Source organism: Stegodyphus dumicola, chromosome 1 (genome assembly GCF_044657685.1).
Source record: "Stegodyphus dumicola isolate Sdum_Otavi_A_Nest chromosome 1, ASM4465768v1".
NCBI lineage: Eukaryota > Metazoa > Arthropoda > Arachnida > Araneae > Eresidae > Stegodyphus > Stegodyphus dumicola.
Genome location: NC_140768.1, coordinates 292001601 through 292014255, shown reverse-complemented (window position 1 = coordinate 292014255; position 12655 = coordinate 292001601). Strand labels below are relative to the sequence as shown.

At 29.7% G+C, this 12655-nt stretch overlaps 1 protein-coding gene across 1 annotated transcript in view; it reads right to left on the bottom strand.

Annotated features, from left to right (window-relative positions):
* LOC118181349 (nephrocystin-4-like) overlaps nucleotides 1–12655 on the bottom strand; it is a 109117-nt gene that overhangs the window by 35223 nt on the left and 61239 nt on the right. The window contains exons 18-20 of the mRNA XM_035350476.2: nucleotides 11411–11476; nucleotides 4927–5117; nucleotides 3101–3327 (exon numbers count right to left, since the gene is read on the bottom strand). Coding sequence (XP_035206367.1) covers nucleotides 3101–3327; nucleotides 4927–5117; nucleotides 11411–11476 — 484 coding nt within the window. The remainder of the gene's footprint in view (nucleotides 1–3100; nucleotides 3328–4926; nucleotides 5118–11410; nucleotides 11477–12655) is intronic.

The following is a 12655-nucleotide window of genomic DNA, read 5'->3' as shown; positions in this document are numbered from 1 at the left end:
TATCTCATTTGTCTTACAATAACATCAGATCAAATCTATGAGTTCATGAGATTCGGGAAATCCAGATCTAATTTCTAAATAGAATAAATTTAATCTCTAAGGTAGCCTATGCACAGAAGCATGACCTGTGGTGAGTTGCACCTGTGGCAAAGAAAATAAACCTAATGACCAAACATGTATTTCTCTTGACATAGGTAGCTGCTACAGAATCTAAACAGTGCAGTTTGGATAAATCTCTGCTTCTTGCTTCAAGTACCTTGGCACCAGGTTATTTGCAAGAATACCAATCATGATCAGAAGCAGTTCTTTAAGATAAACTGATGACGAGTATTTTTAATTACATAACACCTGACTTCAGAGTTTACAAAGACTCTGCCTAAAAAGGAGAAACTAGGATCGAGACAGCTGAACAGAGAGACATGCTTCACTTTACTTCACAGCAAATCCTCACTCTCACTCTTCCACTTGAGGCAGTTACTATTCATAGCGTTATGCATCAATTTAGAAGTTCTGAACTAATCTCTGAAGATTTCCATTTTTGCAAAATATTTAGCCAAGAGGTACTTAAGCCTAAAAACCTAAGCCTCGAAAGGTACCTAAGCCTGAAATGTTGAAGATCACCCTTGTATAATATGATGTCTCTTGGAGAGCTCTTATGGAGGCCAGTAATAATTCTAGCACTAATGAGCTAAACCCTTTTCAGTTTATCAACTAAGGAAGACAGCCCGCTGCCAGAAACATGTTCTAGAATCTCAAGTCTCTGCTTATGTCTAGAAACCAAGTTTTCAGTATGAGCATGGTTGAGAATTTTCTAGTCCAAGGTAAATCCTCATAACAATAGTATAACTTTGTAAAGAAATAAAAGCTATGTAAAAAGTACATTTACAGTATTACATACAAAATTATATTTTAAATATTCATCATAATTTGAAGCTTACAAATAACAAATTCTGAAGAAAAGAAAAAACAGAAAAAACAGGATATGGATGTGATTGCCTAAATCCAAAGTAATCATTTTTGACAAAATATTTAAAAATGTAAAAGTGCATTATATTTCTCATGATTCTTAAGTGTTAGAATGTGTTAAAACAAAAATTCAGCTTTTCCATTGCAAAATCAAAAAATCTAATGTGAACACCACAACTTTTTTGCAGGGCCTATTAAATATTCTTTTCAGAACAACAATAAACTGATATTAAATACTGTTAAACTAACTACATATACAAACTATTATTATATATGTAGTTAGATTTTGTTATTTGTCGAAAATTAACTTTTTTAAAATTTGACATTGCTAAAACATGATTTTCATCATTTTTAAAACACATCTGTAACTGGAAGCATATGATTACAATTAAAGATCGCAAAAATGGAGATCAGGTAAGGAATTTCAAGCCAGGTAAGGGGATGGGTATATGTATATATATATATACATAATATACTATATGGTTTTGCTGCCTGCAATTTTTTTTTTTTTTTTTTTTAAGAGATGCACAACTAAATGTTTAAGCAGTCCCATATACAAAATTTCAATGTTCTACAATTAATCGTTTTTGAGTTATGTGAAATGCAGGGTGTCTATAATAAAAGAACCCTATTTCCAAGCTGCCTACAAGTGAAACCAGTGATCAGAAAATTGTGAAATTTTGTGGCAGACTTGGTGAAGGAATGAGGTTTTAGAGGGAAAAAAAAATAGTTATAAATAGCGTCACCAGAAAGCATTATATTAATAAATTATACATTTAGACACTTACAATAGTTTTGCAATAGTTTTGCAATTTTACAAATTTTGTTACAAAAAAAAATATTCCACATGATGGCTATCATTTTCAGCTAGCATCTGAAATCCAAGATGGCAGTTGACAAAAGTGTGCACTGGGAAATATTCAGCACATGATGTGAAATACTAACTTTAAGATCAGATACAATTCTTGGATTGTCATGACTTACCAGATGTTTCAAATATCCCCAAATCCAAAAATTACATCGATTGATGTCTGGGGATCAAGGTGGGGGCATCACATATTATGAATGTTCTGGATAATGAAATGTTCTTCTGTAAAATGACGTTTAAGAACCTCCTTAACACACCATGCAATATGTGGAGGAGCTCTAACTTGCATAAAGATTGTGCATGCAAAGCACTTTGTTTGTAAGGATAATATCACAGGATATTCTACAAGATCTTATAGATAGTTGAAAGTGATCTATTCAGTGCCTCTGATATATGCCAGACACTGGTGTTAGACTGAAAGTTTGAAGCTGTGTCTTCTATGACCTGAAGCACAACCTCCTATACTGCTTCTGCAGAAATAGGTTTTTCTTCCTCTTCCAGGATGAATGGAAAATTTCATTATAATTTTTTTGAAAGTTTTCTACTGGACCTGTTAGAATCTCTTTCAGAGTCTGAAATTATAGAGCATCTACTCCGGAATTACTGTTTTGGTAGAACAGTTTTACTAACATAGGATGATCTTGTATACTTATCATCATTATGAACAACATGCACGTTGAAAACAAAATCTCCATGAATGTTTCTCGGTTTTATAACAGCTTCTGTATGACAACAAAGATTTGCTTTTTTACTACAGTTTAAAATGCCCTTTAGCGATGCTATTTGTAACTATTTTTTTTTTTTTTTTCGCTGAAAGAAATTTTCATCCCTGCTTTGGACTAGAGTTCTTTAATTATAGACACCCTGTATATATACACTATATACACTCATACATATGTACGGATACTACAGAAGAGTCCCTTTTGAATCAATTTTAAATCTATTTTACAATCTGTTTTCTAAAAAAGAGTTCTTTATTCTATCCATCTGACGTCATGCAAAAAAATCAACAAATGTGTTCAGAAATAGTCAAAATGGATATTTCCTTTGAAATATGATAGTGAAACTTTTCCCAATTACAAAACTTCCTTTACTTCATACAAGGAAGTAAATTTTAACACAATTTAGTGAAAATAAACATTTTAGTATCACTAAATTGTGTGGGAATTTCTGTTTGTATGATTAACAAGAAATTTCATTTTGAATATATCACATCTTTTTCCTCTAGACATACATCATAAATCAAATTAATATTATAGAACAAACCTTAACTCTGAGCATCTCCAAGAAATGGTAACTTTTCTGGTCTCCTTAAAAGGATTTTCAAGCTCGAATTCAAAAAAGGACTTATTTCCAATCACAGGGTAAATGACCTTTTCATAAGTTACAGAAGTATGAAGTAAGGACTGTATTAATTCAGATTTGTTTTTCTGAATGTAAGATTCAATGCTGAGTAAGTCTCGTTGCCTTTCTCTGAAGAAATGTTGCATGCCCTGAAAAATAATTCATATATAACTAATTTAAGAATACTTTAAACATTTGCATTTCATCTTAAAGATTTCTGCAACAATAATATTACAATAGCACTTAAAGTCAGTGGATTATTGTTGATATATTGCAAATCTAAATTAAAAATTGCATGAAGTTATATCATTTAGTGAATGATTTTGATAATAATTATTCATTGAATTGAATATGTAAATATTAAAAAGAAATTGTATTGAAATTATAAAAAAATCACATATTAGTATCTACATTTAAATATATATTTGCTGTATCTACCACTATACACTACAAAGTCTGTAATCCGGACTCGTCGGGACTTCGGCGATTCCGGATTAGGGTGTTTTCCGGATTATAGATCATCAATTTAAATCTGGTAAGATAGCATGCAGAAATTATGAAATTAAAAATATGAAACCGTAATTTATGAAATAGAGCAATTATGATCTAAAGGGTATAAAATTTTACAAAAAAAAAAAAAAAAACTTCATATTTATTTGTTTACTTTATTAAACATTTCTTTCAACGCACACATGCGTACAGCATACATTACGCACATGCGTAGCGTGTGTAATGTATGTGCACACATTCTTTATGCGCATGCATAAAGCACACACAAAAAAAAAGGTTTGTGGCTTTTAGGCCCGGATTATAGATCATTCCGGATAATGGACATCCGGATTACGGACTTTGTACTGTATATCTACCACTAGATAGTTATTTCTTAGAAAGGAAATTAAAACACAGATTTTAAATATGAGAATAAATACAGTTAATTGAAAGTACATAAATGAAAATGATTTCATTACTTTATTTAATAGCCTATTAAATTCCAATTTCGCAAAACAAAATCAGAAGTGGCCCTCAAAAAAGACTATTTTATGAGTTCTTCAGTCAAACGCATAACAAATATCACACTGCATGGTTGAAAAATAGTCATCACTTTCTTGTGATGTGGCACACTGCATGTTGTTAGCTTCAGAATTCCCCAGCACAATTCAGTTGCTTGAATATTACTACTGCTTTTCTGCTAATGATAAAAATACCGAGAAAAATCTCCTGAACTTTAAAGATGTGCTCTGAATAATATCATGCCAATCAATATGTATCAGAAGCAAACAAGACCATTCATAAAGAAAACAGTAAATTCTACATATTAAATTCACACTGCATTATACCATAACTCAGATATGTAGATATTCATTACCTAAGTTATGCAATTAAGGCAATGAATTTAATTAAGAAGTATTAATAATACCCAATGGATCATTAATTAGTAATATGTTGCAATGGATGCTGCATTTGCTCTGGACATAAATAGAGCTATTTATAATAAATTACTGTCAGGACTCAAGCCCTAAACTGCAAAATAAAAAGTAGCCCTATGATAGCAACATGAAAACAACATAAAAGAAATCTGATCCAGCATCTCTAAACTTCTAAAAAGGTAAATATAATCCCCTAAAATGAATGAAACCCTTTACATACAAGGTACGCTAAAAGTGTATTGGATCCGGATTTAAGAGTTTATAAATTTTCCAGGCATTCATTATACTCATTTCATTCTAATAAATATAATTTGAACTTACTTCATTCATACTATCTGATGATTTGCTTTCATTTTCCAGATTTTTTACGGCTTGCATTCTAGCAAGTTTACGTCTTTTCTCCTCTGAAAGATGGGAATCGTCAGATGCATTTGAATTATTCAATACACATCTTGATGCAAGAAAATTTGAAAGCTCCTTTGATGTTTCAATAATTGGTCGAGCTTTAGATACTATAAATAAACCAACATCCTATTAACATAAATACACAAATGTAGCATTTTACATCAAGATTTTTTACAATTATTTTACTATAAATTGCTCTTTTCAGTTTACAACTTATTTTGAAGGCCCAACTCATGGGAGGGAGAGAATACTTTCAATTAAAAAACTTAACATTATGATCTAACACTTTATACTGTTAGTTCGTGAAACTAAACTTTTATTACTGAACAAAATTAAATAATACCTAGGATGTTTTAGAAATAATTTATTCAACAAATTCCAAAAATCATGCCAAATGATAATTGACAGCATTCATTACAATTACATCTGAACTTGTTTTTTCTAAAATATTGTTTCTTTACAGACAGACTTTAATCATTTGCTTTGATCCATTGAACATCTGCTGTTGTGAATTTAAAACCCCAGTAAAAACTAGAAGTTAAGCTTTGTTGTAAAGCAGGAAAAACAGCACTGCAGGCATTTGAAATATTGTGTAAAGCATATGGGGATAAAGCATTATCATGATTTAATATTTTTCATTAGTATCAGCAGTTTTTTTATTGACATGAAAGCATTGATGATGAACCTATGAGCAAACCTAGAACCCTTTTCAATCTTGAATGGCGAAGACATGAAAAATGCTTGATTACATCTGTTTCTTCAACTGATAGTGGATAAACTTAGCATTGATAAAGATACTGCTTATAAGATTGTTATGGAAGATCTAGTTTCAAGTTGCTGGCAGGAGACTGTGATCACATTCCAGAAAAAGAAACAATTTGAAAGAGGAAGCTAATATTTTAATATTTTGAGAAAATGTATGTTATGTAATAATTGTTACTAAATTTAAGTATGAAACACACCCACAAAAAATTTTTACATGTTTTTTTAATTTATTTTACTAAAGTTTCCTTTTGTAAAGCACAAGTGTCCCATCACTTTTGTGAGACACTGTATATATAAAAGATTCACTGATGATTATCATATGAAAGGTATCATTGACAACTTGTGGTCCTATAGTGAAGTATCATATTCTGAGCAGTTATTCAACATAATCCCCCCATGCCTGTGAGAACCCATGAATACAAATCCACAAGTTGACTTAGAATTGCATTTCACAGATTTTGTCATGAAGGAAGACAGCTTTCAATTAATGACTTTAATTAGAGGACTAAATTTATATCCAAATCCATTTGAAATAATTTTAAAGTTTTGGCAGAATACAATTCCTTTACAGCCGAAATAAAACAAGCATATTAATAATAGCAAATTTTGATAATAATATTAGCAAATTTTGACCGAAGCAAAAACATAAGCAAATTTTGATCTTCCATATTAATAGAAATTTTACCAGATTCTTCTGGGCTGATCATATTGGTTCTAATTCATATCAAGAAATGACCTTTAGGGACCTTGATTCATCATCTAAGGTGTTGGGTCAGAATAGAATCCAGGTGCAGACAGTATTTCTTTCAACAAAAATGAACCATCAAACTTTCTTAAGAAGGGAATTGCTTCTAAATGATTTATTGAGTAGTGGATCATATTTATGGTCCTATCAGATTTCTCGGACCTTTCACTATAAAACTGAAATGCATTCTCCAAAAACTATGGAATCATGATCTGTACAGGGATGACAAGCTTCCATCTTCATTGGACCACAAGTTATGATGCACAGAAGTTTAGCACTTACAAGATCTCCCAATTCCTAATGTTATTTTTTAAATCTAGATTGTAAATTTATTTCATCTGAAATTCGTTCTTTTCCAAATTCATCTCTTCTAGCTCATGAAACAGTGCTATATTTGAGAGCTATATTAGCAGATTGGGAGGATGAATATTACTTTCCTTTATTCTTAAAAGTAGTGTAGCTCCTCTAAAGGTTTTTATCTTACAAAGACTTGTATTAATGGGTGCTTTATTATCTGCAAGATTAGCCCATCATTTAAGTAGATGTCAGGCAAAAATGCACTAGTTAAATGATTTGTTAATAATAAAAATAACATAAATCAAGAATAACACACTTTTGCAGGTCTTCTCATATTAGAAGAACTTCAAAGTGCAAAAACAGACTGAATAAAACATGAGCAAATCACTGGATTTAATTTAGAATCAAAAATAAATCATCAAAAATAGTAAGTTGATTCCTAAGGAACTTCCACATTTGAATTTAGCCCAATTTCTCGGCAGCAGAGGGGTGTTTTACATAAAAGGAATCTTAAGAAGAAGAGGCATTTACAAAGGATGAGGTTCACCCTGTGCTTTGTCCTGTGTAGTCTAAACTTTCAGAGTTAATTATTATTTGGGAGCACAATAAAATTTTTCATGGTGTAATGACATTTATGCTTGCCAAAATTAAACCTATATTTTGGATTCCATGAGGTAGACAAATTGTAAAAAAGGTATTAAGAAAATGCTTAATTTGTTAAAAGTATAGTTTAAATCCAGCTAAACACATAACTAGCCAATTGTCCCAAAACAGAATTACTGAAAATCTTCCTTTCACTGTAACTGGTACTGATCTTACAAGCCCAGTTTTAATAAAATCAGGAAAGGATATGCCTTAAAAGCCTTATATAGCATTGTTCACGTGCAGTGTGATTAAAGCTCTGTACATTGAAATAATCACAGATATGTCCACAAAAAGTTTTATTTTGTCGTTGAGGAGATTTTTGGCTGGGAGAGAAAATTTTAAAGTTACCATTTCCAACAACATTCAGATCTTCAGAGCCACTACTGAAATTCTGAAAGAATTTCAAAAAATTATAATAGATTCAAAATTAAAAGATTTCATATCAATAAATGGCATAACTTAGCAATATAATGCATCTCATGTGTCTTGGTGTGGTGGGTTTTATGAAAACCTCATGAAAAGCATTAGAGAACCTTTAAAAAAAATTCTTGGAAGGGCTCTTCTTGATCTTGGGGTAAATTATGACTATTCTATCAGAAACTGAGTTTGTTTTGAATCACAGACCTCTGACATGTATCCACAATTAAGCAAAAGAGCCACAAGCTCTCCCAGCCACCTATTTCTTGTTTCCAGTGCAGGACAATGTTTCTTATCCTGTACCTTTAGCCGACCCTTTTAGGAATTAACTCTCTAACAGGAAGACTTTAACTAGGAGAAAACTGTCCCAGACTAACATTTTAAAACAAATTTGAAGACAATGGAAAGAAAACTGTCTCCTAGAATTGCAGTGTGCACAGTTTTCTGAATCCATCTCTTAAAAGGCATCTTAAAAAGGGTGAGGTTGTATTGCTGAAGGAGTCGACAAAATCAAATTATTATAACTGCTTGAAATTATAGAACTTATAAAGATATTAAATTATAGAAGATATTATAGATTATAAATTATAGAAGTTTATAAAGGCAGAGATGGGCCTTCAATCAAACAATGCAAATCAAACTGCATTCATGTTTGATTTGTATTGCTCAAGGACTTTACTTTACCAACTGATCTATCCTTTTGAAATTTGAGGGTTGTGTATAATATTTCTTTATGCCATACAGTACTAATTTGCACTGTAATTTTCAGTAATGATTTGTATTTGAATTGGGTGACCAAACAAAAGCCCACTGGACGAAAGCGCACGCGACAAAAGACCACAGAAAACACCTCACTGGGATAATTGCCCACGCGACAAATACCCACACCGCTGAAAGCGCACATAGATAAAAGCCCACGTTGCTAAAAGCCCACACTAACAAAAACCCACACCAATATATATATATATGCTATGTTAAAATTAATATTTTTTCCCTTTTTTCTTCAGCTGCACAAAGTAGATTCATGAATAAAAATAAAATAAAAAATAAATTAAATTAATAACAAATAATTGAACAATAAATTTAAGTAGAGGAACACATTTCATTTTGGGCTCCGGCTGAATTAAGAGAGTCAATCAAAATAATTGTAATTATAAACATATGTGTAACTTTGTTATTATATTTACGCGACAAATGGAAGTGCCCTAATATATGTCTGACAAAGGGAGGTTAAAGGGAATATTGGCCACACTGCTGCTTTGACAGAAAATCAAAATGCAGCATGTGTATAACTAAGATGTACATGTTTTATTAAAAATATAGTGAGTCCTCTTTAAACGCAACCTTTCACGGTTTTAAGGGATTTTAATTGTAGATATGATGGTCTTAGAAATGTGATATTCACTGCAATATTTGTTGATGTTCACAAAAAATATAGGTTTCTTTCAAAAGGCGACTTCTTAGAAACGTCGTCAATAGATATAATTCAGTATAATTATTTTCTAATGGATAATGGAATTAATTTAATCTAATGTCAATTAGAAAACTGTTATTTACAATAGGAAGATTTAAAAGCACTATAACTGTAATTAAGAGCACTGTAATTTTTCGCTCACAATCAGCTGTTATATAAGATTAGCTGCTTTCTGTGTATTTTTCATGTTTTATAACTGATATCCAACCATCTTGAACAAATATACAGTAAATGCAAGACAAGTTATTAAAAAAATTGCAATTCAAAACATTAATACTAATTTTCTACTACTATACATAATACTATTAATGAATGAGAAATTTATATAATATCTATACTTAGCATCTAAAAATGATGAACTTTGAATCATATGACTGTATATATTCATATAATTAAAAATTTTATTACATGTTATTATATGCATAGTTCTTTGTAATCTTTGCAAACTCTAATAAAATGCTACATATTTATTACTATAGATTGAGATAACTGTACTACTTAAATTTGTAGATATGGTTGACTTCTAGGAGTTTTTCCATCTCCCCCAAATAAATAAATAAATAAAATTAAAATTAAAAACACTATTCTAATTGTTGTAGTTGAAAGATTAAGAGGTTACACTTGGAATTCATTTCCTGACAGGGTGTCAGCTGACAATTTTAATTTATTCAGAAATTTGAAAGAAAATATTTCTAGAAAATCGCCAAATTATAATTGTTACATTCAAAAAAGCTTTCAATGAGAAATACGTTTAAACTTTGATAATAAGCTGAGTCTAAAGTAAAGAATAAAATATCTCTTAGCGAAGTTTTCACTGTGCTTAACTGCTTTAATATTACCAAATTAAAACGAACTAAAAGCAACTAAAGGAAAAACTAAAAAGGAAGAAAATAAAATTCAAGTGTTTTTTAATTAAAAAGTTAATAGTTTTAATAATGAAACATAATTATATTTAATGTCAGCCATATTACCTTAAAAATAGCATGTGAGAAACTTCACAATGATATTTTTCATTTTCACATACACATAGTAAAGTTAAATAAGTAAATAAATAATAAAATGCAATTTCAGATTTATCATCGAAATGTTATAGCTAATCAATCAGAGAGCAGAAAGTTTGCTTTCAACCTAATAAATGAAACAAATAATATTTGAGACATTAAAATTCAGATCTGAATACTCCATTTATTATAATTAAAATTATAAATACATTTTATAGTAATAAAAACCATAAGTCCCTTTTGATTATGTGCGCATTTATCAGTGTGTGCTTTTATCAGTGTGGGCTTATATCTATGTGGGCTTTTATTGGTGTGGGCTTTTATCAATGTGTGCTTTCATCGCCGTGGGCTCTTTTTTGTGGGCTTTTGTCGCGTGCGCTATCGTCCAGTGGGCTTTTGTCTGGGAACCTTTGAATTGATATGCATTACATTGATTTATATTTATTTGAACATTTATAATTGATATGAAAATTTAGTGCACTCTTAACAAAATACACATGGGGCATGTAGCAACTTTTCATCGTAAGACTGTACTGTTGAACCAAATGAGAATATTCTATGTGTTTACTCTTAACATTTGTTGTGTCATTGTGCAGTTGCTATATTGCTGTAATGTACCTTGTTGATGTTTTTCATTAAAATATAAACGATAATATGGTCAATAATATTGTTCTCACCAAAGCAAGATCAAAATTAATAACCAACAATTTTATGTCACCTTACGTATTCAAACTATCAAGTGTTACAGTCACCCTTCAAATTCAAAACACTATTCATTTAATTAAACATTAATTAATTATCATTACATAAAACAGGACTTTTAAACAAAAATAACAAATAACATTACAAATGCAACTATTACTTTAAAACTATTCACACAAGTTTAGAATGAATGATTTGTAACCAGAGAAGACATTTCATATTTCTAAAAGAAGAAAATTTAAACTAGGGCTCTTATATATTAAAAACTGTATAAAGTAACTAAATATAAAAAAGTAAGAATTTTTTTAAAGTTTTATACTTTAAGTGCTAATCAAACAATTAAATCACACTTACCTGTAAAATTCATAGGAGATGTATCCGTGTTAGAATTTACAATAACACACTCCTTATTTATATTTTCTACAAACAAAAACAAAGTAGTTTTTAATTATTACTCCTTTGCAAATAAATATTATTAACAATACTGATAAATATTTGAAACACAGAAAATTCTGATACATACAAATTGAAATAAAATACCATTTCTTTCAAAACCATAAAAATTAAAAAATTAAAATTTATAATGCTCATAATAGCACAATTTGTCACTATTCAGTGGAGTTTAGTATTCATAAGAAAACATATGACAGCTTTGGAAATCCAGTTCATATTTAAAATCCAAATGAGAAAAAGCGAAAAAGTACAATGCAAGCAGTTGTTTCTAACAAAAATATAACCTGACATAAAACTGCTCATTTTTACCAACTTCAATCATTTAGTCCTGCAAGACATTATTTTTTTCATTTGTTCAAAACAATATAATTAATTTTCCCAAAGAACATGTACAGCTTAGTGAATATTTCTGAAATACTTCATGAAAGCCTGTATTTTTTGCACCTAGCCACATACAAAAAGATAATTTAAATGCTAACACTAATAAATAATATATCAATTTAAAGATAATTTTATGGAAAACTCAGATTTTAAACATTTAAATTGAAATATTATGTTAAGTGTTGTTATTTTATTATGGTGTAATGCAACGGTTATATTGTATGTTATGTAATTAATGTGTTGTTATGTTGCATGTAAATACTGTAGTGTTAATTAATATGTTGTAAATATTATATACACTGTTGTAAATACCATGTATGAAAAAAAAAAGTGGAAAGGAATGGAAGATAATATAAACATTTTTATAATTCTTTTAAGCTACTTTTAACAGGATAATTTATAAGAATAATTTTAGAAGAAAAGGCAAAATTACAAAATATTAAACATTTTGCACAATCAATGGATTTTAAATATGTTTCATGTTGTATAGATTTTTAATATTTAACTGAAAATCCTTTATTTTTAATTATTAATGCACATTACTTGAGCATACTATTTAAAATTTTTTCAAGGTTATACATGGGTACAGATACATATGTCGGAATATTTACAATTTATATTAACTTTTTCTTTTCCTCTTTGCTTAAAGCATTGCTTTCACTGTTCTTTAAACTTACTTACTTTCAGTATCAGTAATATCTAAGGCAGATTGAGATTTGATAACTGGGCAAGGACACAGCAATTTTTTATTTGATTAAAAAAAAA